The 27,577-nt window shown below is 44.1% G+C and overlaps 3 protein-coding genes across 5 annotated transcripts in view; 2 read left to right on the top strand and 1 right to left on the bottom strand.

The window, feature by feature from the left end:
- LOC118114949 (reticulon-3) overlaps nt 1–1,027 on the top strand; it is a 3,925-nt gene extending 2,898 nt beyond the window's left edge. The window contains exons 7-8 of the mRNA XM_035165742.2: nt 270–328; nt 868–1,027. Coding sequence (XP_035021633.1) covers nt 270–328; nt 868–916 — 108 coding nt within the window. The 3' untranslated portion in view covers nt 917–1,027. The remainder of the gene's footprint in view (nt 1–269; nt 329–867) is intronic.
- Nucleotides 1,028–1,450: 423 nt separating this feature from the next.
- On the bottom strand, nt 1,451–8,822 carry LOC118114938 (equilibrative nucleoside transporter 1). 2 transcript variants are annotated; one of them, XM_035165708.2, is made up of 13 exons: nt 8,458–8,822; nt 7,790–7,867; nt 6,337–6,418; nt 5,928–6,097; nt 5,606–5,745; nt 4,399–4,533; nt 4,178–4,275; nt 3,462–3,540; nt 3,316–3,377; nt 3,058–3,166; nt 2,826–2,911; nt 2,090–2,289; nt 1,451–1,846 (listed from the first exon to the last, which is right to left on the bottom strand). In XM_035165708.2, exons 2-13 carry the CDS (start codon nt 7,816–7,818, stop codon nt 1,735–1,737), a joined length of 1,302 nt encoding a protein of 433 aa, XP_035021599.1. In that variant the 5' UTR covers nt 7,819–7,867; nt 8,458–8,822; the 3' UTR covers nt 1,451–1,734. The 2 variants fall into 2 exon arrangements, with proteins under 2 accessions (XP_035021599.1, XP_035021621.1); XM_035165730.2 differs by lacking the exon at nt 7,790–7,867.
- Nucleotides 8,823–11,769: 2,947 nt separating this feature from the next.
- Nucleotides 11,770–26,048, top strand: LOC118122546 (atlastin-2). 2 transcript variants are annotated; one of them, XM_035179315.2, is made up of 14 exons: nt 11,770–11,878; nt 16,617–16,882; nt 18,101–18,232; nt 18,311–18,415; nt 18,560–18,610; nt 20,565–20,621; nt 20,786–20,878; nt 21,320–21,458; nt 22,021–22,148; nt 22,251–22,307; nt 22,540–22,611; nt 22,708–23,139; nt 23,593–23,607; nt 23,760–26,048. In XM_035179315.2, the coding sequence occupies exons 1-14, from the start codon at nt 11,815–11,817 to the stop codon at nt 23,868–23,870; spliced, it is 1,722 nt and encodes a 573-aa protein (XP_035035206.2). In that variant the 5' UTR covers nt 11,770–11,814; the 3' UTR covers nt 23,871–26,048. The 2 variants fall into 2 exon arrangements, with proteins under 2 accessions (XP_035035206.2, XP_035035216.2); XM_035179325.2 differs by lacking the exon at nt 23,593–23,607.
- Nucleotides 26,049–27,577: the final 1,529 nt, after the last annotated feature.

Below are 27,577 nucleotides of genomic sequence, written 5' to 3'. Positions count from 1 at the left end.
TAAGACACTGATGTTACTACAGACGAACGGTTTGATCTTTCATGTTTAACAAGTTCAAAGGTTCCAGTTCTTCACAGATCAGATCATTGATCCATCGATCGATTGAGAGATTGATTCATTAATTGTTTCCTCAATTATTTCATTGTCAGCTCTCTGACTAACATTTCAACTGTGTGTGTGTGTGTGTGTGTGTGTGTGTGTGTGTGTGTGTGTGTGTGTGTGTGTGTGTGTGTGTGTGTGTGTGTGTGTGTGTGTGTGTGTGTGTGCAGGTACAAATTGATGACATCATAACATCAGTTCGCTGCAGGTTTGACGAGAAGCTGCTGAAGTGAGTTTATCTTTAATCACTGAATTCATTTCTAACATGTCAGTTCATTAATATAAACATGTGTAATAGTAATAATCAACATGTAGACATAATTAATGTCAATATATATTTATACTAAATTGTATAAATTACAAGTTTTTAGTTTCATTTTCCACTTTGAATTTCAGGGAGTCGATTGGACAGAGAGGACTTGTTTGTTTACATCATGTTCATTTTTACATGTGTGGTGTTTGTTCACATGCAGCTGATTGGACCATTAATGTGTGTGAGGATTCTGATTGGCTCTCAGCTGATTGGACCATTAATGTGTGTGAGGATGCTGATTGGCTCTCAGCTGATTGGACCATTAATGTGTGTGAGGATTCTGATTGGCTCTCAGCTGATTGGACCATTAATGTGTGTGAGGATTCTGATTGGCTCTCAGCTGATTGGACCATCTATGTGTGAGGATGCTGATTGGCTCTCAGCTGATTGGACCGTTCATGTGTGTGAGGATGCTGATTGGCTCTCAGCTGATGGTGTTGTTCCTGTGTTTTCAGGCTGCAGAACGTTTTACCAGGAGCTGTGAAAAGAACCAAATCTGAGTGACCTGCAGACACACCTGTGGTTCCGCCCTCTCCTCTGATTGGTCCGTTTGTCAGTGACTCAGCTGCTGAATTTACTTTGAACGTCTTTAATAAAAAACAGATTAAAAAAACAGCAACAGTGAAGCTGACACATGTTTTTTGAACACGTGTGTAATTCACTGTCTACGTTCTGTACCAACCATAACTACCCTTGCTGTTGACCCCCCCCCACCCAGTGGTGTCTGCAGCAGTCGCCCTCCCTGTGCTGGACGCTGGATCTTCACTGCTGTGGAGCTTGTGTGGGATTTGAACCATTGTCTTACTTCCTGTTGACTGTAGAGTGGATTCCTGTGGGGGGACACCTGCTGGACAAGGTGCTGCTTTTAAACTAACTGTTGTTGTCCAACACGACCCGTTCAACTCTGGGTCGACTTCTCGTGCGTATTGTTTAGTTTGTTTACGTGACGTCTCAGTAACCAATAAGAGCTCAGTCTGAACTGGCCCCACCTCCCAAGGATCATTGTGCTTTAAAGACAAGACGAATAAAAGAACCAGAACTGGGTGGTTGTGGTTTTATATCCGATCATCACATCAATAAAGACACTGGACCTTCAATTTCAACAAAGACATGTTCTGATGTTAAAGTCACAATAATACAATATGTAGTATAAAATATAATAATGTAGTTTTATGTAGATTTTCAAGTTAAAACAGAATAAAAACATTTAACTGCTCAAAATGTAATGGTGAACCTGAACAAAGTGTTTCAAAGTGGATAATCTTAACCCAACCCTAACCTAACTTTAAACTAACCCGAATCCAAGTTGACCTATTGAGGTTTCAGACCAGCGCTCTGAAGATGAAGGACAGAGCGGCGCCTAAAGCCAAACCCAGAGACAGAAAGAACGCCATGATGGCGCCGGCGGTTTCTGCTTCATGAGGGAGAACGTTCCTGCAGAACAAGAAATATCTCACATGAATATTTTATATAAAGTTCAGTTTATCAAAGCATATTTGATATTCATTTGATATTTATTATAAAACTTTGAATAGATTTAAAATAAAGTTAAAAATTGCTTTAATGAAGATGACAATCTGCTGCCCCCTGTAGGTTACATCTGTATAGTGCTAAATCCAATCTAATCAATAACTTAAAAACAAAATGTATTGATTATTGATCATGATTGATTCTTACTTTGGACCGTAGCACATGCAGAGACTGGCGAGGTATCCGTTACTGAAGGCGAAGATGATCATGAAGACGATGAAGAAGCCGTCATGGTGGAAGTAGACGGGCAGGTGGAGTCGAGGCTGAACGTTACACAACATGAAGAGCGGCACGAAGACCACGCGACACGCAATCAACACGGGAAGTAACACGCTGTCCTTCTTCGGCTGGAAACACACAAGTGATCATTAATCACTGTATCGGCTGTATGTCCTCACCCGGGTGGAGACAGAGGTCAGACACAGAGGACAGACTGTATGAACCGGGTGGAGACAGAGGTCAGACAAAGAGGACAGACTGTATGAACCGGGTGGAGACAGAGGTCAGACACAGAGGACAGACTGTATGAACCGGGTGGAGACAGAGGTCAGACACAGAGGACAGACTGTATGAACCGGGTGGAGACAGAGGTCAGACAAAGAGGACAGACTGTATGAACCGGGTGGAGACAGAGGTCAGACACAGAGGACAGACTGTATGAACTGGGTGGAGACAGAGGTCAGACACAGAGGACAGACTGTATGAACCGGGTGGAGACAGAGGTCAGACACAGAGGACAGACTGTATGAACCGGGTGGAGACAGAGGTCAGACACAGAGGACAGACTGTATGAACCGGGTGGAGACAGAGGTCAGACACAGAGGACAGACTGTATGATGGAGACAGGGGACGTGTAGGTGCGTTTGGTGTCTCTGAAACTCACCCACATGCAGACAGCTGTTAAGCTCCTCCCACTCCAGTCAAACAGATTAAAGAGCAGGAAACAGCTGACAGGTATAAAGTACAGGCCTAAAAAACAAACGCACCGGGCGGGATCATATTAAAGCCTGTATGACGCTGTCCACAGAAAGGTCAAAGGTCAAACGCTGAGTTAGAGAACGTTTTTTAAATAACTGACAACAACAACAACAATAAACAACAACGTGTGAACTGACCCCAGGAGTCTCCAATGTCCAGCGTGGAACTGGTGTCGGCCGTGATGGCGGGAAATGTGCCGATGGTGACGGTGAAGGTGAAACAGACGGAGAGAGCCACCAGCCAGAGCTGAAGGTTAAAGGTCATGACGGTGACGTGTTAGTGTCATGAACAAAAAGGTTTATTCTAAACAATAAAAACAGACTCATCATCAATCTGATGATGGATCATCGATATAAACAATGATTGTAATTGATTCAGATTTTTCTGTCTTTGACCTTTTTAAATATTTTCATCATGGAGATGTTTTGAGTTTCAGAAGCTGCTTCCTGTTTCCTGTCTGCAGAGGAAGGAGAGTCACGTGTTAAGATGTACATGTACATACATGTGAACAGTGACATGGATGTGTTGAGTGTATCTGAACCTTCGTTCATCAGATTCAATGAGTTCTCGTCGTCCTTTCTCTGTTTCTTGTTTTTTTCTTGATAAAACTGGAAAAACTCCTGAAACACAAACATGAAAAAGTAATGAAATAAAAGTTCCCACAACGATCAAACTTAAACGTGACAGAGAATATGTCCACATGTTTCTACATGTTCACATGAAACATGATGTAAAGTTGGTGTTTTGTTTATTTATTTCAGTTGGTTTCAGTGTGTAAATTCTGCTCCACGTAATAAACTCGACATTTTCCGAGTTTCCGATCGTTTTCTGCAGATTGTTTACGTTGAACTTAAACGTCGGATTTGGCTGCGGGCTGCGTCTCGGAGCCATGTGCTCAGGTGTCACTTGTTATTTAAGTTGCTGCTGATTGTAGATCTTTGTCTCATTATTAGATTATATGACACAAGGTAAATCTGTAAACTACGACTTCACAACACAACATTACGAACACATGTCCACAACACACATTGAAGTGGTTCAGTAAATAATCAAAATGCGTCACAAACAGTTTTATTATCAATATAATAATTGATATCACAGGTATCTGCCAGCCAATCACAGCTCATCTCTCTCAGGAAATAAAGTTTGTCATGTGACTCAGGTGTGTACAGGTAAATAGTGTCAGAGGGATGTGATGTAATCTAAGCTGAACCTTTAGTTATGACCTCACTTCCTGTGTGTGTGTGTGTGTGTTACCAGTTTCGGCAGCAGGACATATGAGAGGAGTGAAACTGAAATGACGACACAGGCGGTGATGAAATAACCGAACGCTGCGTCATGAAGTTCAGCTCCACCTACAGGGGAGGAGGGGGAGGGGGGTTATGACATCACACTTTACATCATTAACACAAACAAAATAATTATTGAATAGAGGAAAACTATTGATCTGTAATTTATTGATAAGTTATTGGTCCGACTTGCGATGGAGCAGATCATGGCGAAGGCAGCGAAGGTTCCAGCGAGTCCCTGACCGCTCATGATCGGAGTCGTGTACGAAGCTGGCAGCAAACCGGCCATTCCGAACAGACTGCCCTGCAGCACGGCCCCGAAGGCTGTAAACAAACAAACAAACAAACAAACAGATCAACAGACTGCCCTGCAGCACGGCCCCGAAGGCTGTAAACAAACAAACAAACAAACAAGCAGATCAACAGACTGCCCTGCAGCACGGCCCCGAAGGCTGTAAACAAACAAACAAACAAACAAACAAACAAGCAGATCAACAGACTGCCCTGCAGCACGGCCCCGAAGGCTGTAAACAAACAAACAAACAAACAAACAAACAAACAAACAAACAGATCAACAGACTGCCCTGCAGCACGGCCCCGAAGGCTCCAAACAAACAAACAAACAAACAAACAAGCAGATCAACAGACTGCCCTGCAGCACGGCCCCGAAGGCTGTAAACAAACAAACAAACAAACAAACAAACAAACAAACAAGCAGATCAACAGACTGCCCTGCAGCACGCCCCGAAGGCTGTAAACAAACAAACAAACAAACAAACAAACAAACAAACAAACAAGCAGATCAACAGACTGCCCTGCAGCACGGCCCGAAGGCTCCAAACAAACAAACAAACAAACAAACAAACAGATCAACAGACTGCCCTGCAGCATGGCCCCGAAGGCTGTAAACAAACAAACAAACAAACAAACAAACAAACAAGCAGATCAACAGACTGCCCTGCAGCACGGCCCCGAAGGCTCCAAACAAACAAACAAACAAACAAACAAACAAACAGATCAACAGACTGCCCTGCAGCACGGCCCCGAAGGCTGTAACAAACAAACAAACAAACAAACAAACAAACAGATCAACAGACTGCCCTGCAGCACGGCCCCGAAGGCTGTAAACAAACAAACAAACAAACAAACAAACAGATCAACAGACTGCCCTGCAGCACGGCCCCAAGGCTGTAAACAAACAAACAAACAAACAAACAACAAGCAAGCAGATCAACAGACTGCCCTGCAGCACGGCCCCCAAGGCTCCGAACAAACAAACAAACAAACAAACAAACAAACAAGCAGATCAACAGACTGCCCTGAGGCCTGTACTAGGAAAACGATTTGTGCTTATCGAGTAACTTCAGGTTTAGTTCAGGTAAACAAACAAACTCACAGTTGATGATGACGATCTTCACCATGGTAACGGAGAAGAAGGTGAGCGGCTCCAGAGGAACTTTGACGAGGATGGCGGTGGCGATGAAGACGACCATGATGACGAGCAGACTGCCCATCACACGCACACGCTGAGAAACACTGAACCGAGAGAAGAAGAAGATCAAGAATCGACTGAGAGCTCAGGAACGAAATAAAACTGTAAAACTACATATTAATGAAAACTGTGGAACAAACAAAGTAAAAAAATACAAACAAACAACAAACATCAAACAAAATATAATCAAAACCCAAATAAAACACGGAGGATGAACAAGGCTCACATCGTGTGCAGGAAGGAGTTGAGGCAGGTGAAGAGCAGCAGCGGCAGCATGGCGCACAGCGTCATCACGTTGTTGAACTTCGCCTCCAGAACGCTGCGATGTTCACCTGCCGCCTCTGTCTGATTGGCTGAAGAATCGACCAATGGGTCCTTCAGACGGCTGGTGAAGTACTGAAGACACAGAAGACGCTTCAGGTACACATCGTTAAAATACAAACTCACTCAATGTTTATTTGTCATCAGGAGTTACCATCGACGTGAATAACAATTTCACTGTTTTTACGTTTCACCAGCAGATTAAATAATGATTCAACGTTGGCCCCTCGGGCTCAGGAATGAATTTGACTTTGTTCGTTCTCGTCAATCAGTGACAAGGTCATTAACAGGACAGACAGGAAGTGATGTCATACCACGGTCGCAGTCATGAAGAAGTTCCATGGCAACAGTGTCCCCAAACCGAGAAGGAAGAAGATCAACCACACCCCGAAATACCTTTCAAAATAAAAGTTTAGTAACATTTTATTGTGTAAGCAGCAGACTTCAGTTGAGCACAAACCATCGGCAAAGTCAAACAACCTTAAACCTCTGTCTCCTTCTTAAAATAGAAAAATATATCATATCTCAAACCCACAGAAACACACTCTGCAGGAGGGATGAGGTATGAGGTTAAGGGATGAGGGATGAGGGATGAGGAAGGAGGGATGAGGAAGGAGGGATGAGGAAGGAGGGATGAGGGATGAGGGATGAGGGATGAGGGATGAGGAATGAGGAATGAGGAATGAGGGATGAGGGATGACGGATGAGGTATGAGGGATGAGGGGTGAGGGATGAGGGATGAGGAATGAGGAATGAGGGGTGAGGGTGAGGATGAGGGATGAGGAAGGAGGAATGAGGAATGAGGAATGAGCAATGAGGAATGAGGAATGAGGAATGAGGGTGAGGGGTGAGGATGACGGATGAGGTATGAGGGATGAGGGGTGAGGGATGAGGAAGGAGGGATGAGGAATGAGGGATGAGGAAGGAGGGATGAGGAATGAGGGATGAGGAAGGAGGGATGAGGAATGAGGGGTGAGGGGTGAGGGTGAGGGTGAGGGATGAGGATGACGGATGAGGTATGAGGGATGAGGGATGAGGTATGAGGGATGAGGGATGAGGGATGAGGAATGAGGATGACGGATGAGGTATGAGGAATGAGGATGAGGGATGAGGTATGAGGGATGAGGAAGGAGGGATGAGGATGAGGGATGAGGAATGAGGGATGAGGGATGAGGTATGAGGATGAGGGTGAGGGATGAGGGATGAGGGGTGAGGGATGAGGAAGGAGGGATGAGGAAGGAGGGATGAGGGTTAAGGGATAAGGAAGTAGGGATGAGGAATGAGGGATGAGGGTGAGGGATGAGGAAGGAGGGATGAGGAAGGAGGGATGAGGGATGAGGAAGGAGGGATGAGGAAGGAGGGATGAGGGTAAGGGATAAGGAAGGAGGGATGAGGAATGAGGGATGAGGGATGAGGATGAGGGATGAGGGATGAGGGGTGAGGGATGAGGGTGAGGGTGGAGGAAGGAGGGATGAGGAAGGAGGGATGAGGGTTAAGGGATAAGGAAGTAGGGGTGAGGGATGAGGAATGAGGGATGAGGATGAGGGGTGAGGGATGAGGGATGAGGGTTAAGGGATAAGGAAGTAGGGGTGAGGGATGAGGAAGGACGGATGAGGGATGAGGGGTGAGGGATGAGGAAGGAGGGATGAGGTTTGAGGGATGAGGAAGGACGGATGAGGTTTGAGGCTCCTGCTCCTGAACCTAAGTTAACTTCATGTATTTCTGTGTTTGAACAGAACGATGTAAATACACAGTGAATAAACTCACTTGTCTTTGGGTGAGCTGATCTTTCTCATTTTCTACTGATGAACAGATGATGAACAGATGAGGTGACGAGGTGAAGTCCTGTCCAACAAGTATAATAAAGATATTAATATATTAATATAATATAATATAATATAATATAATATAATATAATATAATATAATATAATATACTTTACTATAATATAATATAATATTATATAATATAATATAATATAATATAATATTATATTATATAATATAATATAATATAATATAATATAATATAATATACTTTACTATAATATAATATAATATAATATAATATAATATAATATAATATAATATAATATTATATAATATTATATAATATAATATACTTTACTATAATATAATATAATATAATATAATATAATATAATATAATATAATATAATATAATATAATATAATATAATATAACGCAGACTCACTTAAAAGACATTTAATGTGACGTGGTCTCGTCTGGAGGATGTGAAACTGACTGAGCAGCTGAACTCAACTCGGGACTCACCAACACAACATTAAGTCAAAGCAGTTTTTTCAGTAGTCAAACAAACTAATTCCTAAGATTAAAATAATGAAGACATAAATATTTTTCAGAGAATTAATAATCGATAAGAATGAAAATGAAGAAAAGAGCTGCAGTTATTTACCTTCAGTACTTGAGGAGGACGACAACAGGTTTGTCTTCCAGCGGTTGAGTCCAGCTTTTCTCTTGACGGATAGTTTGCAAAGTTTGATTTTCCCAGAGTCAAGAGTCTTCTCTCAGGTGTTCTGTCCGTTTTGTCTCTTTGATCAGGAACAGTTTTATTCTCTCTGTGTCTCTGTGACAGTTCCGTTTGTCTTCAGTCAGTTTCTGTCGCGAGCTGATTGTGAAATCCTTCACGTTTCAAACTCTTCCCTCTGTCAGAGATCTTCCTCCTTCACCCAGTGGCTTTGTGCGGTTTCAGCTGAATCACCGCTTCAGCTTCGGTGACCTTTGACCTCTGATATCAGTTCAGTGGACTTTGTTTCTGTGTCACTGTCGACAAAGTGATAACAGAGCACAGCAACAGCAGTTTATAGTTAGAGGAGGAACTGAAACCAGTCTGAAACTGTTTTTCACGTTCAAATGTCATTAAGCAGATTTAATAAATCGAGCTGCTTCACCTCAGACACGTCACATTCAGTGAATCTGTTTCAGACTCTGGACCCTAACCCTCTGGACGACGTCTCCACAATCCAAACTTTCTCTTTTGTCATTTTTCTCTTTTTCAATCCAGCACCATCCCATGAATTGTAAATGTTTATGTAGATATTATTTACTTAATGGCGCTAAATAATTAAGAAGATATTTTTAACTGATTATCAGTTAATGTATTTATCCATTGTTTGTATCATCATGTAATGATTTAAATATATAAATTATATAAATGAAGATGTCTGTGATTTTAACTTTTACATATTTATTGTTATGTTTTTTAGGATTAGGGAGGGGCAGCCAATCACAAACCAGTTTTGTCGACACTACTTCATGTTTCCTATAGAATCTGTGAACTTACTTTCGAAGTTGTGTAAGTTTAAGGAGGTTTATTGTTGTTATAGTGAAACACGTCAGTACGACGAACCATCAGGAGCCATTTCTCCCTCTGGGCCCAAACAGGTGCCTGGTTTGCTTCCTCTGAGACAGCTGAGCACATCGGGGGCTGACGGTCGGTCATGTTTTCAGCTAATATGAAGTCACTAAGCAAACATCACCTCATGGTGGCGCCAGAGGAAAAGTCTGAATCTGAATCCATACTCCGTGCTCAGCCTGTCTGGATGTTGTCACCTGAAATCTCAGACTTGTCTGTGTGCAGCAATTTGACCTTTGCCCTCTGACTGGTGACCTGTGACATGTGACCTGTGACCTCTGACCTCTCGACCTGCAGGATCGGGTTAGTACAACCAGAGCTGTGTCTCAGCTGCTGCACCGTTTGGACCGTGAAGGTCAAACAGGAATGAGTCTGGTTTACAGAAGATTCTCGAGATTGCTGTCACCAGCTCGTCCCGCCCTTATTGCTGTTCCCTAGCAACAGAGCTGAAGTTTTTATTCCCCTTGGGTTTTTAACACGGCACCGTCAGCTGTTGAATAAGTTGAAGTGTGATACTCAAGCATTGGACGTCACTAGAACTTTGAAAACAGATGTTCAATGAGGCTCAATGAATCCTGGGACCGGTTGGGCCAGGAAGAATCCACCTGTAGGAACCTTGGTTTCTCAGGGATGGAAGGAGCCTTGTGGCGCAATCAGTCTTTACATGCAGCCTCTGAAGGATGTGACCCCTGAGCTGAGATATGGTGCAGGAGTAAAGTGGAGAACGAAGGTGCTGCACACATTTAGAAAAAGCAGGAACATGATCTGCTCTGACTTTTCATCCCTGATCAACTTAAGCAGCTGCTTCAGTGTTTTCATCAATAATTCAGAGATCAAATGATTTCAGAATCGTCTGAACGACTGTGGAGGCTCTGCTCTGCTGCACAACATCCGACACACACACAAACATCTTCCTCTGCAGCACAAAGCCTCATCTGTCGCTGGCGTGAAATGAAATTGAACTTGTGGCCGGAGAACAGAACACAGCTTCTGTTTTCATCGCCGTGTTGATGTGTGACACACATTAGCCAATCACAGTCCAGCCTGAGACTGGGTTGAAGGTACATGCAGTGACAGTTGAAGTCTTTGTGGTGCGTTTCAGCTGAAGTATGATATCTGCGGCTCATATTATCAGTCCTGAAAGTAGAATAGAGTCAGTGTGACTGGAGCGTCATCAGATAACACTGAACCACACTTTAACATCCACGTGTGAAGGCAGATTGTAATCTGATTACACCAGGCAACACACAGGACATGAGTTGGAACCTCCTCCACAGTGTCAGAGATGACTTCTCCATCTTAAAAAGAAAAATGTGCCAGACTATCAACATGTACTAAAGGAGGTGAGGACCTGTCCCCTCGATGGACTGCGTCCGGTGTGAGACAGACGCTGATTCGCTCCTGTCTCACACGGTTCCATCAGGGCAGACTCTCTCCACTCAAATCCATTTTCCACAGATAAGTCACAAGGTTTCTCAAACAAGTTCTGACATTCAGGCTCGATTAATGAGGGAGCCGGTACACGTCAAGCTGCACGTGGTTACTGGAGTAACAGCAGCTTAATGTTTTAAATAATAAAATAATACAATTGTTTTTGTCCAGACTATAAATAAAGATGGCTGACGTGTTTCCACGTCCTCATACTAGCGAGAAATTAAGCAAAAATATCTCAGGTAGGAACGCTGCCGTCTGAAGGGCAGACCTTTGACGGAGGCGACCGCCTGGCAACGCTCTGTCGGAAAATCCCTGATCTTGTGGTTATGATGTCATAACAGTCTGTGCAGTAGTGATCGTGGGGTGGAGTCGAGTTATTGAGGTCCCGCCCATACACCAGCTTGACCAATACTGAGTCAGTGTCAGCTGTCAATCATGACGTCTCAGCCTGTTCTTAGATCATCAAATAACTAATAAAAACCAAAGTGATCAGAAGCACTTGAACATCAGAGAGAGAAGAACGACCTGAAATGACCGAAACATCTTTGACAAACATTTATTCAACATCTGCTTGGATTTGTTGAAATAAATCATAAAATATTTTAACGGCAACAAAAAGAAAATATCTAGGAACAGAAATGAACCTAGAGTAATATTACATTTTCTAAGTGAACGTTTAGACTTTTAATATTAGTATAGAACCAAACAAAACAATTTAACAGTTTAACACAAAATCTCAGAAAGAAGAACATTTGACATAATCTGCTCCTCTTTCACGAGACATTAATTAACTAAATAATATAATAAAATATGAGTCTCTTTAGCCCTTGTTCGCTAACCGTTAGCATTAGCTGCGGACGCTAGCGGCTCGCTGAGCAGGGGGCGGGGCCTGGACACTGTATTTAGGACCGCGCGGCTCGTGTGACGTCAGAGCGGTCCGCCAGCAGCAGCAGGTCAGGAAAGATGGCGGCGGAGGAGGAGACGAGGCTGAAGCAGCGGAATCACAAGAACAGCATCTTCTCGGAGGGTGAGTGAAGGCGGAGGAGCGGCCGGTGCGGGGCAGGAGCGGGGCTGGTGCGGGGCAGGGTGCGGGGCTGGGTGCGGGGCTGGGAGCGGGGCTGGGAGCGGGGACACCCTGGATACGTGACCTCCGCCTCCGCGCTGTGTGTCCACTGAGCGGACGTTTTTGAACTGACACCGCGGGCAGCTGGGCTCCGTCGAACCCCCTCCTCTGTCGTGTCTGGGTCCGAGCGGGGGAACTCTCCCCCGGGGCAGCGGCGGCTCAGCCCCCGGCGTGTTGTCCCGGAGCAGCCCCACTGTTAGCCGCTAGCTGTTAGCCGAGCTGCTCGCCTGAATGTGTATTTGTTGTTAGCGCTCTGCTAACAGCTGCTAGCCTCTTCGAGCTAATTCGTTATTGTCCCGTAGTGTCGCGCAGCTGAGACACTGTCCACAGCTAGCTAGCATCAACACGCTAGCGTCACTTCTCAGGCGGACTCATCAGTGGATCATTGGCTGGTTTCACTGGACACGGGCTTTACGTGTTAGCTAGCTTCTGTTAGCCTTAACTTCTCCTCAGTGAAACACAGTTCTCTACAGAAATTGAGCCGTTTAAGACTAATTGTAGTTCCGGTAGATACAGGTGCAGAAGGCTCCTCTTCCACTTCCCATGTGATGACTCAAACCTCGTTTCCCTCCTCCAGCTCAGTGCCACCGGGCAGCTCTGGTTCTCCTGTCACTCCAACATGCTCAGTCTCCTGCTGAGGGGATTGACAGGGACTCTGTTTGATTCTAAACGACTGTTTTTGATCTTCACCTCTTCACCCTGGTGGATCAGAACCGACTCGTTCTCCTGAAGCTGCATCAGGTTTCTAAATCCCTGCTGCAGAGTGTCATGGTGTTTACCACAGTTGTGTTTGTGACTAATCCCATCTGAGGGACTCCCGGGCTTTACCTGCTGTGGTGTTGGGTTACAAACTGACTGGAACCCTGAGTTTACTGTGACAGTGTGAAGCTGAGTTCCAGTCGGGGCTGGAGTGTTCAACAGGAGCTCAGTCACAACTGTTCAGCTGCTGCTGCAGAGACCTGACCCGGGAGGAGTGCTGCACACTGTGCTCACACCGAAGTGGGGCAAAAACTGAGGCATCAGGAGTCATGTGACGCGTGGTGTGGTTATCCTCTTATTCCCAAGTCACATGTTCAGCTCTATTCTGATCATTGAATGAGGACAAAATTGCTATTAGACTCGGACATTCACTGAGGCGTGTTGATCTGAGTCGGGTACGATGAGGGTTTCTTCAAAGGGGCACGTCGACATTTATCGTGCAGATTTTGTAATAGAGATTTTGCCTATAATGTCTTTTTTAATTCAAGGACACAAGTTGCTTTTAGACATGAGCTGGAGTCTGGACGTGTTCCTCACATGTTCTGGATGTCTGAGTCTCTGGACATGTTCTGGATCTTCTCCTGCAGCCTCCTAGTAACATGTGTGTAACATGTCAGAGTGAGTCCATGTGAGGAAACAGCAGGACAATGTGTGGAAGCTTCCCAGAGAGCGAGTGGACGTGTTGATGAGGTTTCTAACACGTGACGGACGTGAAGCTGGAAGAACACAAACATCTCAGGATGAAGAAGAGGAGCCGTAACGTAGAAGATAGAGACGTCAACTTGGAAACACGAGGAGGTTCCAGATCTTTTGGTGCTGAGGGCTGACGCCGGTGTGGATGAGCTGTAAACAACAACACTGATCTTTCCACAGCAGAGTTTATACGTCATGTCCGGCCTCCTGCTGCTCTACAGGCTCCGCCCCTGCTGCTCTACAGGCTCTGCCTCCTGCTGCTCTACAGGCTCCGCCCCTGCTGCTCTACAGGCTCCGCCCCTCGCCTGATGTTCCCACATGTTCCTGTTTGAACGAGTCGGACCCGGACAATCTCTGAAAACTGTTCTCCAAAATCCAGATTCATGTTTTAAGGCTTGCCCTCTTCAAACTTTGTTATGACTAAGTTAGTAGTTTAAAGTGAGAATACAGGAATCCATAGGCCAGCTGGACCTGTTGGATAAGCAAGAAAATATGCATGTTTACTGTCGTTGTCGTGTTTGTTAACAGAAATGTAGGGAACTACATACGTCAAACACGACCTGATGATCCGCTGTAGAACCTGACTCATAAATATCAGCTGATATGAGCCTTTCACAGACACTATAACTTATTATATAGAATAAATGATGCAGAAAAGATGTGTATTGTTTACATATGACATAAAATGTTTTCTCTTCGTTCACGTTCTATATATTTGGCTCTGTTTTCTTTATACTCTTATTACAAGAATTTATGATTAACCTGTAAAAAAAATAACTGTCAAAACGACATCTCAGGAATCATTGACAATTTTATTTATATAATATATATATATATATACACGCTTTTTTTTTCTCTGACGTTACAAGAGTTATTTTTTATATTTTCTTACCAGAGATGGAAAATATTTCCTGAAGGAAACTGCTGCTGTTTTAACTGACTCTGGACACAGTTTGAGAAAAGGTTTGCGTTATGTTGATCTGGATATGAAGTGTGCTCTTAGTGCTCAGCAGAACAACAACTGGGCAGAACATCTGTCTGTGCTAATAATTCAGACTGAATAATCTACTGTCAATCAATTCTCTGCTCATCAATGTTTCCTGTGCACTTTCAACTGCCCTCTTGAATCTGATGCGTCAACATCTTTTCACCACGAGCCTCCGTGTGGATGATCCTCGCTTTTCTTGCCAGATGTGAACTGAGCAGCGAGTCTCCGTCTACATCCACACGGCTGCACATCAGTGAAACTAATATATCCTCGTGTGTGTCAGCATGTAACACAAGTCATCAGGTTTGACGTCACCACTTCCTACAGGTGCAGTTGTCCTGACAACAGAAACACAAAGATGTCACTGACGCCTGGATCGGCACCACTGAAACGCCAGAGTGCGTCAGGACGATTTGGTCAATGCTGCTGTTGCATAGATGCATTTGATCGTGTGGGTTCTTATCTGTAGAACCTCTGTATTGTGACAGCAACACTTTTTACTGAATCCTTTTGTGTGTCCTTCATCGTGGACTTGGCCTCCGTCTTATCTACCGTCTGACTGTTGGAACGAAGGTCACGCAAAGCTCACAGGGATCAATAAACACTGAGAAGTTTCCTGATGGCGTCCAGCCAGTGAAGTTTCACAGGAACTCAGGCGAGAGGAAACTTTAGGACGATCACTGCAGGTTTACAGTAAAGAGACAGAGCCTTGAGTCAGTGTTGATCCCCAGGCTCAACCCAGAGACTAACGAAGCCTTCTCCTTTTAAGGCAGAGGTCTTATGGTCACTGATCTGCAGCTCTGGATGTTTCAAAGTCATGTTTGACTCTTTTTGGATGAATTTCCCCTCGGGAGCCGGTTTTGCTGTGCGTCAGTTTCGAGGATTGGTCATGGGACGTGATGGTACTCGCTGGAGTGGACGCCATGTGATAAAGATGGATGACACCGCTACACTTCTCCCACTATCCAGAAATGGATTATTTTATTAAAATAAAACGAGATGCTGTAGTCCGTCATTGTTGACATTCCTTTACATCCAGGGGAGGATGTAAATGAGGTGCCGGGAGACATTTTGGGGCCATGATGATGATGATGTGCTTGAACTGCAGCGTTTCAGATGATCAGTGATCCGGTTAATTCAGTCTCTCAGTGTTCGCTCCGTCCTGTACATAACCTGCCCGAGGGGAAAATCACTCCTCCAGAACGAAGAGGAAACAAAGAGGGAAGCTGAAACAACACATCACTTCATCCTTCTTTAGTCTTTTAGTTATTTTACTATTAATCACTATCATGGCCAATGTTATTAAGTTAATCGTGCCAATGAGCATCACTGTCACTGAACTGATCAAACCTAAGTTACATGTCATGTGTTTAAGCACAGTGGACATGTCATATTGGCTCTGGGAGATGAGACCATATCAAAAGTTTGAGTTTACAAACACAAAGTGAACTTCAGTAGCTGATTGTCAGCGGGAGACGGAGGAGGGAGGACAAATGGACGGTGCAAGGCTCCTATGCCTATAATGTGTCTGCCCTGATCTTGAAGCAGCAGCGGGCCACTGTAGTGTTTTGCCGTTGAGTGCATAACCCGGCTTACAGCTGTACCACGAACCTCGTGCAGCAGAACTGCGGCGCAGTCACACGCTGCTCACGCAGGCATTGGGGCCCGGGCGTCATGGGGCCTGACAAAACACAGGACACCATCTTTCTTTTCATAATCGTTTACAGCCGTAATTGATTTCCACTTATCGCCCAACCCTAGGGCAGAGCTATGGTGTAGAGTGAAGTAAGGAAAGTCTGTTCATCCTGCCTGGTTCATCTGTGCTGAAGCTGTTTATGATCAATTGACTGTATCGCTGCACTTCCCTCAACACATACCAAGTGTGAAGCTCCTTGAGATGTGCCTTCCACATACAGAGACTTCTGGAATAAGTAGGCTCAGTAATCCCCAGTTCTAGGTCAAATGCAGCAATGTTTCTTTGGTCTTAAATCTAGTGTGAAGTGAGTTTACGACCAGCTCGTGGCTCCAGTCTGATCCCGTCTGTGTTCGTGTCAGCCCAGGTTCTGGATGTGGATACAGATTTATTCAGAAGTGTGGTGTGTAGTTTAACAGGAACTTGCCGTTGTCCTCATGCTTATTAAGATAACATGTTATTGAGACCTCAGCTTTTAGTCTGGATTTTAACATCTTTCTCCTCCTCAGGTGGCCACCGGTTCCCGTCGGACGCATCCCAGATGATGCCTGAGGAGGAAGACTACCTGCTGGAGGTGGGTAGAGCTCGTCCCGTTCAGATCGTGGTGGCTAACGAGGAGGAGCACTCGTTCACGCTGCAGGAGGAGGCGCTGGAGAGGCTGCTGCTTCAGGAGGAGGTGCAGGACCTCCATGTGGTCGTCGTCTGTGTGGCTGGAGCATTCCGCAAGGGCAAGTCCTTCCTGCTGGACTTCATGCTGCGATACATGTACAAGCAGGTACTCAAGAAACTGGAGGAAACAACAGCATGTCTCTGTTCAGTTACATAAAAACTTCAATTGTGTTTTTATCTGAATTCTCCTCAGACGTCTCCTCCTCCAAAACAAACCACTGATTCACTCCAGTAGAAACAGTGAATAAAGCGGCTTCATGTTAAAACTGTTTCTCTGATTGGCTGAGTCGAGCTGCCGCTAACGTTTGCTCAGCTCGTTTCTCTGATTTAAGATCCAGACGTTTGGCGACTAAAATTCTTTATCCGCTTCCAACCTTGAGTTAAAAACCACCGAGATCTAAAGTGTATGGTAAATACTCACTTTGAACACGCGTGAACAAAGCGGGTGTGACGCCACCAACAGGCAACCAAATGAAATGCATCTTTTTCCTTGATTGAAATTACAGATTTCTGCAGGTTTGAAAATATAAGGAACACAACTGAGCTACAGGTCTGGAAGTTTTCAGACAAGTTGTAGAAGAATGAATCTTTCTCAATCTTGCCTTCAATCATAAAAGTCACTGTATCAAGTTATCCACCATTTAATTTGAACTCGGGGACACTGGTATTGTTCCAGGTGACTTCCTGTCGCTGCAGCAGAGAAACAACCCAGGAGAAGTTGTTCTGTCTGAAACGTTTCGAGGGGCAGAGGAGAGTTTAGACTGAGTTCTGTGACTCAACCTTTGCTCCTTGTTAATCTACAGTAAGCACAGGAACAGCCTGCAGCCTTTCATCACACAGTAAAGAGGCTTTTACTCCGGCACAATGTCTGCTCTGTGGCCAGGCCTCCAGCTGCAGGGCTGCTTATTCCACAGATAAAGACCATGTTAATGTGTGACATAATCACACACGCACACTTTGTATACTGGGACTGTGCAACAAGGATTCATGTTTTAGCTGATTAACATACTTCATGTACGAGGTCTGTTCATAACCAGTCGGGGTTTGTACAAGTTCATCAGTGTGACAAATTACTTTTGATCAGGTAGAAAGTAACGTTTGATCCGTTCAGATTTTTAGAAAATATATATTACAATACATTGACCCTGTAATATGAAATAAGTTGTACCAAAGGAAAAGTTCATGTGTAAACTGCCCTCCATCTTACAGTATAAAACTAATGATGCAGTAAACTGATTTGAATCTGACATCTTTCTTTCAATCGGATTACTGATGTCAAACTGGCTCAGGAGCCGTGTTGTAAACTCTGCTCCCCCCCCCCCAGTCCAGTTCCTGGGTGGGCAGCGAGGACGAGCCTCTGACGGGCTTCACCTGGCGTGGCGGCTGTGAGGGGGAGACCACGGGCATCCTGGCCTGGAGCGAGGTTTTTGTGGTGGAGAAACCAGACGGCTGCAAGGTTGGTTCACGGGCCGCCGCCGCCGCCACTGTCAACTTTGTGATTTGATGAAATGACTGTGCGCTTTTGTTGTTGCAGGTTGCAGTTCTACTAATCGACACACAGGGGGCATTTGACAGCCAATCAACTATTAAAGACTGTGCCACTCTGTTCGCTCTGAGCACCATGACCAGCTCTGTCCAGGTCAGCTGTTTCTAAAGACCCACATTATTCACAACTATTATTAAAAATGAATCATGTCCATGACTACTCGGGCTGCGTCTACTTATACTTTAAAGAGATAAAGGCCCGGTGTCACCAACGGGTCAATGCTTGTTTGTGTTTTAGGTGTACAACTTGTCCCAGAACGTCCAGGAAGACGACCTGCAGCACCTTCAGGTCAGTATCAGCCTGCAGGATGGGTTTACTTTAATTTACTGAAGGATCTCAACACTTAACAACAAACTACCTGATGTAAGCAGCTGAAAACCAGCAACTCACGTGTGCAGTCAAATTACTGAGCGACGTACTGTGGTGAAACTAAATCATCTGACTCTTAACGAGTGTTTGTCCTGTGAAGCAGCAGCAGCAGGTTGTCGGGTCCGACTCGTTCAAACAGGAACATGTGGGAACGTTCAGGCGAGGGGCGGAGCCTGTAGAGCAGCAGGAGGCGGGACATGACGTATAGATTCTGCTGTGGAAAGATCAGTGTTGTTACAGCTCATGGAAGATGGTACAGAAGAAGCTACTGACTCGGTCGTAATGATTATTTTTGCCTTGACAACAGTATTACAAGTATCTGGATGCATTTGCAAATTCACCTAAAGAGTCACATTTCTTCTGTTGTATTGTCTCATGGACATTTTACTAGGGGGCTGAAGGAAAAGTTCCTACTCGTAGGTTTGGTGTCATATACAGAACCTCAGGATAATCTCAGGATGTTTTCTGGAGTTCAGGTCTGAGAGCAGCTCATGAACCCGGTCACTCTCTTATAACAACCATCAGAACGTGTCGGTGCTTAGTAGACGGACTTGAACGTTGCAGCTGCTGTTTGACAGTTGCCAGTTATTCTTGCTCAGTAGTGAGCTGCTGCTAATTTAGATTTGAGTTAAAAATCTGAATTATCCTTTAATGAAGGACCAGTATCATCATGAGAACTAATAAAACTGTCCATTTGTTGAAGCAGTAGATTGTATTAAACCTGCTGCTGCTCCAGATACTTTGTCTCAACTACTTAGTTCAGTTTTATTTTGACTTTTTCACTCTGTCATTTTCTTTTTCTTTCCAGTCGCAGTAACAGTCTCTCGGCTGAATTCTTTTTTTTTTTAATCCAACAGATTAACTTCAGCCGTTCTGTGAAAGTACGTTTTCTTTTTAAAGACACGACTGACGAGATCTGTGTCAGGATTAAACTGAACGCAGCCTTATGAGGCAGAAACTGCTCTCAATAAACAACCTGGTGGGAAATCCTCTTCCATGTTTGGGCCCAGTTCATCAGTGCATGTCAGAGCACCTGTCAATCAAACCGTGAGGGCGGGATTTGATGATGCCACATGGTTCTGCACATGTTGACTTCACACATGGAAACAGTTCTTTGACCAGAAGGAGTCGGATCACTGTCAAGCTGCTGTCAGACCTGCACTGAACTCTGGGTACTCCTGAACTGTCCTGGAGGGGCTCTATGTGAGAACACTGTTTTCCTGCCAGCCCTTTAGTTGGGAAAGTTTCCATGAAACTGGAAGAACACAAAGATCTCAGGATGAAGAAGAGGAGCCGTACACGTAGAAGATGAAGACGTCCACTTGGAAACACGAGGAGGTTCCAGATCTTTTGGTGCTGAGGGCCGACGCCGGTGTGGATGAGCTGGAAACAACAACACTGATCTTTCCACAGCAGAGTTTATACGTCATGTCCGGCCTCCTGCTGCTCTACAGGCTCCGCCCCTCGCCTGGATGTTCCTCACATGTTCCTGTTTGACCGAGTCGGACCCGACAACCTGCTGCTGCTGCTTCACAGGAGACACGTTCATGTCCGGGGAAACGGTCACGTATGTTCACATTAGATCCCGTTCAGACCTGGTTTTAACATCTGTCCCTGAGAGATCTGATCACAAGTGGTCGACGTTAAGTCTGTTCACACCTGACGTTAATATAGTTCGACAGAAATGTGTCCTGACTGTCTCCCATGACCACTTGTGATCGGATCTCACTTCCTGCTCTATATGCAAATGATCACGTACATCATTTCTTTTCACATAGACCAAATCATGTTGTTTCTACCCAGTCTGAGTTTATAGATGTGTGTTGCTGAGCATTGATGATTGTTGATTAGATCTGAATCTGTGTCCCCTCAGCTCTTCACTGAGTATGGGAGACTCGCTATGGAGGAAGTCTACGAGAAACCTTTCCAGGTATGAGCAGCAGGTCGCTGTCCGAGTATTCAGATGACACGGGGTAGAAAATTTAGTTGTATAAAAAAGAATTGTTTCTGGAGTCTATCTTCTCCGTAAGTTTTCTAAGCTGGATGAAGTCGTAGAATCCAGATCCTGAATCAGTAACCTGAACGTGTTTTCAGACTCTGATGTTCCTGATCAGAGACTGGAGTTACCCGTACGAACATCCGTATGGTTTGGACGGAGGAAGGAGTTTCCTGGAGAAACGGCTGCAGGCAAGTCTCTCTTCAATGTGAACGTCACAGTTTAACAGAATCTGGTCCGGGGTCTGTGTGGCCAAGAGCTCCACATGTTCACTGAAAACTGAGCCGTTCAAAAGCTTTTTAATTTCACGGTTGTGTAGATTAAAACACACTTGACTTGTGATGTTATTGTCACTTTACCTGAACTACTTCATTTATTAAATATCACAATAAATGACCTGTGCTGAAAAGTGCAGTTTAATGTCTGCATTAAAGTAGTTCATGTGAGAAGAGGGCAGTGCAGAGTGCCGGCTGTTTATCAGCCTTATGCCCTGTGGGAAGCTTCTGATGTCAAAGTACTTGGGAGTGACAGACTACACATTGACCTCCTTCAAACGAGGGAGAGAATCCGTCCATGGAGACGGTCTCAGATTAACGAAGCCGAGTGAAACTAACGTGAGCGTCTGTGTCCAGGTGAAGCAGAACCAGCACGAGGAGCTGCAGAACGTTAGGAAACACATCCACTCCTGTTTCTCAAACATTGGCTGCTTCCTGCTGCCTCACCCCGGCCTCAAGGTCGCCACCAACCCTCAGTTCGACGGCCGGCTCAGAGGTACGACGCCAATCGTTACCGTGGTGAAACTGAAGTTAATCGATTTGAACAAATAAAGACCGAGCGCGTTTGAAACCGATTCTCTGTGGAGCTGAGAGAATTACCAACTCAGACTTCTCAGCCTCTGAAGCAGATGGAGACATGACATCATTTAATAATTTGACTTTCCACTAAAGATCATGAACTTTAAGAAAACTCTAAAATCAGCAAACTTGTGCTTCCTCCTCCAAATGTCTGATTCTTGGTCAGCAGGTTTTCAGAAACATTGTCTTGGTCTGAATCTTTTGTTTTAATCAATGAAATTCTTCTGTAATCTGCTTCAATCACAAGCAAATTGTCTGCAGCACTACTTTAAAAACGTTTGTAGCCCAAGAGTGCTGACAAATGAGCTACATCTCCCATAATGATTTCACTTTCCCTGCATATCGTATTATAGATCATATAAAAGGCGTTCACGGCTCTAAAGGGAGAATCTCACGTTTTTATGAATGTCAGGTTTAATGGGTTGAATCATTGGTGGTTACGAAGCAGTCGGATGTTTAACGTGTGGTTTGTGTCTCAGATATCGATGAGGAGTTTAAGAAGGAGCTGGTGAATCTCGTTCCGACGCTGCTGTCGCCAGAGAACCTGGTGGAGAAGGAGATTGGAGGAGTGAAGATCACCTGCAGAGACCTGCTGCACTACTTCAAGGTGAGTTCCCGTCCGAGCGCCACCTTGTACTCGTGTTTTACTTCGAAATATAAATTGTAGCTGAATAACCAAACACAATCGTTCACGTTTGTTGTTTTTCAGGCTTACATGAAGATCTACCAGGGGGAGGAGCTTCCTCACCCAAAGTCAATGCTGCAGGTCCGTTCAGCTGCGACACAGGAAACAGATACTCATCTGTCTGAAAGGATCATATCGGACGGCTTTATTGACTAAATCGATTTTTTTTTTAAATGTTTTTTTTCTTGCCGAGTTTATTTCTCACCATGGTTGAAATGTTAGAGTTGAGAATCAGAGTATGAACTTTGTCTTATTAGTGTTTTATTATCAACCATCAGATGAGACTCTTAACGTTCTGCTCATCTGTTACCAGGCAACAGCTGAGGCCAATAACCTTGCAGCTGTAGCAGGAGCCAAAGACATGTACAACAAGAGCATGGAGCAGGTACACACACACACACACACTCTCACTCACACACGTCCAGTTGTGCGAGAGTTTAACTGAATTGTTGCATTACTTTGTCTCGTGTGCTGGTCTCAGGTCTGTGGTGGAGATAAACCCTACATGTCCCCGGTGGAGCTGGAGCGCCGTCACGTGGAGCTGCGCCAGGCGTCGGTGCGGCACTTCCGCTCTGTTAAGAAGATGGGCGGTGAGGAATTCTGCCGGCGCTACCAGGAGCAGCTGGAGGCGGAGCTCGACGAAGCTTACGCCAACTTCGGCAAGCACAACGACGGCAAGAACATCTTCTATGCTGCACGGACACCCGCCACGCTGTTCGCCGTCATGTTCATCATGTACGTGGTGTCGCTGGTCACGGGGTTTGTGGGCATCAACTCTGTGGCCGCTCTGTGCAACCTCGTGATGGGCGTGGCTCTGACGGCACTCTGTGTCTGGGCTTACGTCAAATACTCAGGAGAGTTCCGTGAGGTGGGAGGAGTCATCGACAAGGTTGCTGGAACCCTCTGGGAACAGGTGAGAGGTGGATTCAGTTAAACTTTATTAACAAAGTGTGAGGAAGTTGTTCCACTTATGTTTTCATGTTCTTTTATGAGAAATCTGGGTCTGTTTGATTCCTCATTTGTGTGTCTGGTAAAAACGTGTAGCTATGGTGGAACTGTCGTGGTCCTTGATTGGTCGTTTACAGCAGCCAATAGTGTGCGTCAGCGCCCCCTCTCTGGCAGAGTCGACAGTAACCAGGAGGAAGTTAAAGACTCCAGAAAGCTTTCTGATTGGTTGTTAAACAGGAAGAGAAAAGACAAAGATTTAGACATAAAAATACCCGGATGTTGGTTTTATAACCAGAGAAATGAAGAGTAAACACAGGATTCATTTAGGTTTATCTCCAATATTCAGCAGGAAACTAATCTAAACAGAATTTCTGATTGTTCCTTTATTCTGTCCTTTATTTTCTCTCAATGCTTCCAGAGGACTCCACGGAAGGTGAGCACCTCAGGGACATGCCTGTGCATCTATTTACAATCAGAGGAATACAACCTGAAACCGTTGGAGTTGTTATCAGATGTGTTTTGAGCCTCGTCCTCCTCCGGCTCGTTCGGTCGCTCTGACCTTCTCCCTCTTTCCTTCTCCTCAAGGTTTTCTACAAACTCTTCGAGGTGGCTCGGAGTCGAGTCCCGTTGGGAAGCCTGATCCCGGTGCCCCGGCCCCGGCTCGCCTCAAACAACAACGTCAAGAAGAAAAACTAGCAGCTCACGTCTTCGGTCATGTTTTATTCACCCCCCCCACCCCTATCTCTCGCTCTCTCTTTTTCTCTTTCTCTTTCTCTCTCTTTCTCTTCCGCTGCACAGTTTTGAAACGGCGTGTGAATCAGTTTTTGTTCCAAGTGTAGATGAGGGTTCCTCGCCGCGCCGGCTGTAGGTGTCAGGATCGCTGTAGACCCAGATTTATTTAGTGGGCGGGGTTAAGGTGTTATTGTGGGAGGGGCCATTAATCTGTCGCATCATCGCAGGTGTGTTCACCTGTCGACTTTTACAATTCCCGTTTATGTGAATGTACGAATGAAGAGCATGACCACAGTCCCTCCTCCTGTCGCCGGGCGGCGTCATGAGGAGGCGTCACAACCAAAGTTTACAGCTTTACTCATTTCAGCAGGCGACAAACGGACGCGTGGTTTCCAGGGCGACGAGGATGGTTTGGTTTCAGGGAACGTTTTTCTTTCTCACCCAAAATCAGAAACTGGAGTTTGTGCAGGTTGGATTAGAGTTTAATAAACTGAAACTCTAATCCAACCTGCACAGACTAGAAACACTTTATTCTCAACTGCATGTGGAAAAAATGTATTCATTCAAATATTTATTATCTCAGTCTTCTTCAGTGAAGATGAACTCATCCATGCAGTGGTCCCTTTTCAGCCCAGCACTTATTTTATATTAATACTAAAATTGAAAATATATAATCAAGTACAGTTTAGTTGAATCATTAGTGTTACATGAGCGTTAGCAAGCATTTTGAATTTGATCAAATATTCTTAAAACTAAGATTAAAAAATATATAAATTAGGAAGTGACTTCACATACAAACAAGATTTTGACTGAAGTATTTCTTTTTAACTGTCTGAAGCTACTCTAAAGGTTTTTGTATTTAAAGTTTCTGATTCTGGGAAAGTAAAAGAGCTGAAGCGAAGATTTCCCCTAAAACCAGACTCGTCTCATCAGCGTCCGTCTGATTGGACGGACGCTGCAGACGTCGTGCTGACGAGACGCCGTTATTTTAGACCAGTTTGTCATGAAATGATCATGATTTGTAGAATTTACCTCCATGTTTTTGTGTTTACCTGAAAGATTTCACAGCACTGTGTTTGCGAGGGCTCGACGTTCAGACGCACGTCGAGCTCGTGCCTGCGCGCTGCGTACGAGCTGCAGTCGACTGAGATTAGGGACAAAAAGGTTTAACCTTCCTCCGCGGCTCCAGCTCTGAACACGAGACTGATAACGGTCCTCGGATCTCAAGAAGAAACTGCGATAATTTTGCCTATTTATGAAAATGTTGAACAATTTCTTCTTTCCTGTGAGATAATTTTGGCTTTTAAACATTTCCGTGTTTAACTGGTTGTTGGTCTTAAAAGTTCTGACTTCCGGGGTTTCAGAGTAAAATCTTTTTTTAGTTTCTTCCTCCGGTTCATCTGTAGATAATATTTAATTATTGAACTCGAGTGTTGTTCCCTCTCTCGTCATTCCTCCTCCTCCTCCTCCTCCTCCTCTTCCTCATCTGAACCACCTCCTCCGTTTTTAAAGCACCAGGAAGTTGTTTTAGTAAAAACACTAAATATCCAGTCGATGCTCGTTCTCACTCGTTTCCGACGACACTTTGTCAAGATGGCGTCACTGTTTCAGATTTTAACGCCACAATCCGTGAATCTTATGACTGAAAGGTTCGATCCTGACTTTGACCTCAGCTCATGGGGGTCGGAGGTCGTCACCTTGTTTTGCTGAATCATGTTTTTTGACTTAATCATCATCATTCCATCCACATCACCACCGTGTGCTTTTTGTTTTTGTACAGTTTAGTTTTTTACAGCCTCATCCGCGCACAGGGCATGTGTATGAAATCTATACATATATAAATATAAATTTTCTAGACCTTTTTGTAGCTGGACGAACGACGGTCAGGTGGTAGAACCAGATTCAGCTCCCTGGATGTAAAGGAATGCTTTCGTGATTTGTGGATATGTCTAATAAATTCCTTTTTATAAATATATTTGTAAATTTAATCTTACATGAGCACTGCGATTCCACCCCCTGCTGGCAAAGAATGTTTATAATCTGGATTTTTCTTTCTCTCTTTTGTCTTATGTTGCATTTTAAAGTTATTTTTCGTTAATTTATTTTTCAGTATGATATTAAACCAAACTCCTACAACACAGAGTGCTGTCTGTCTTATTTTTATTTCTTTGAATGTGCATGTTTGAAATGTATTTATTCACGATTGTAGTTCATTGGCCAGAACTATACACGTCTAAAAATCTGTCACAAAAATATTTACTCTTAGACAAATTTAGGAGAAATAGTGTCTTACTTTCCCGTAAATATTTTGTTTATTTAATTATTCATAATGTGCTGTATTTTCTTCACGGTAAAAAACTTCTGTACAGACTCAAACTTTTCCGACTCAACATTTTCTTTAAATGTTGCAATTTCTTTTTAGAATGTTCAGCATTTCCACTCGATCTTTTATGCACAAATTCAAAATAATTAATGCATAACAGTTAATATACGTGATTAGTTAGAGTCATCAGATGAGTCTGCAGATCTACTGAGGTTTATACTGAGTTTCAGCTGGAAGTTCTCCGTTTACAGATGTTCTGTTTACAGATGTTCTGTTTACATCTGTTCATTAACAAACGGCTACAGAATAGTGAATGTTAATACGTTTTATTTATAGGCGCCTGTCAGAGCCCTCAAGGTCACTTTACACGGCAGATAAAAGAGCGGCTGAAGGCTCTTAGATCCCATGGTGGACAAACGGGCAGGTGGTACAAGGTGAATGCAAGAAGAAGATCTGAGGGTTGTTAGCATTTAGTAGCTAAAGATCCAGATGTTTCTCTCAGGAGGTGGAGGAGACCAAACATGGAACTAGAAGTGAGAGAACACTCGAAACAAACTCTGTAGTTTCTCAATCTGGAGAAAGATCAAAGCATTAGATCACATTAGCTTTGGAGACTTGTTTGTGTTATTTTCTTATTAACTGAATCTGTCGTCCGGAGGAAACCACGAGAAGAAACTCGGACATGAAGAAAAGCTTCAGAACCTGCTCCTGCTGGTGAATATGACCTGATGTAAACACCAGGTTGTTTAGTTGAGTCACATCAGCGGCTCCAACATCGATATGTCCAAAGTAATTTGAACTCATTCACAAAGATTCTGGGTAAAAATAAATCAAAAATCTCTGACTCAGCTGTTTGGCCACAGAAGCAAACCATGAAACATCCAGACTCTGAAATATGTTCATGGAAAAAACAGAACGAACGTTCTTCATAATGACTTTTATCATATTTAAGTTTTAATTTAGATAAATGTTACTGATGTAAATTTGATCTTAGTGAATATGATGAACTTGTTACCTTCAGAAGTCGTTTCAACTGAGTCGTCATGACAACATTTCACCTTAATATTCATTTATTTCAGTGGAGGTAGAAAATCTAAAGTTTTCACATAAATCTGTTACAAAGAAAAAGAATCTACAGGATGCAGCGGAGCAGTGACGCCACCAGGGGGCAGCACAACACAAACTGGAGAATAAAACATCCACACAAAACAAAACAGAACTAAGATATTTATTATTACTGCAAAATGAGAAGATGGATGATCAGAGACCGAATCATTGTGTCTGTCTGTCTCTCTCTCTGTGTCTCTGTCTCTCTCTGTCTCTCTCTGTCTCTCTCTCTCTCTGTCTC

This window comes from Hippoglossus stenolepis, chromosome 2, assembly GCF_022539355.2.
Source record: "Hippoglossus stenolepis isolate QCI-W04-F060 chromosome 2, HSTE1.2, whole genome shotgun sequence".
NCBI classification, from domain to species: domain Eukaryota; kingdom Metazoa; phylum Chordata; class Actinopteri; order Pleuronectiformes; family Pleuronectidae; genus Hippoglossus; species Hippoglossus stenolepis.
Note: the sequence above shows the minus strand (reverse complement) of the source record. Positions and strands in the feature narration are given on the sequence as shown.

Bases quoted from the DNA above. Each gene is read 5' to 3' on its own strand.
- LOC118122546 (XM_035179315.2), top strand. From the start codon at position 11,815: ATGGCGGCGGAGGAGGAGACGAGGCTGAAGCAGCGGAATCACAAGAAC. The intron at 16,883-18,100 runs GTACTCAAGAAA...CCCCCCCCCCAG, and splicing joins TGCGATACATGTACAAGCAG to TCCAGTTCCTGGGTGGGCAG. The intron at 18,233-18,310 runs GTTGGTTCACGG...TTGTTGTTGCAG, and splicing joins AGAAACCAGACGGCTGCAAG to GTTGCAGTTCTACTAATCGA.
- LOC118114938 (XM_035165708.2), bottom strand. From the start codon at position 7,818: ATGAGAAAGATCAGCTCACCCAAAGACAA. The intron at 5,746-5,927 runs GTGAGCCTTGTT...CTCTCGGTTCAG, and splicing joins AACTCCTTCCTGCACACGAT to TGTTTCTCAGCGTGTGCGTG. The intron at 4,534-5,605 runs GTGAGTTTGTTT...GTTTGTTTACAG, and splicing joins GAAGATCGTCATCATCAACT to CCTTCGGGGCCGTGCTGCAG.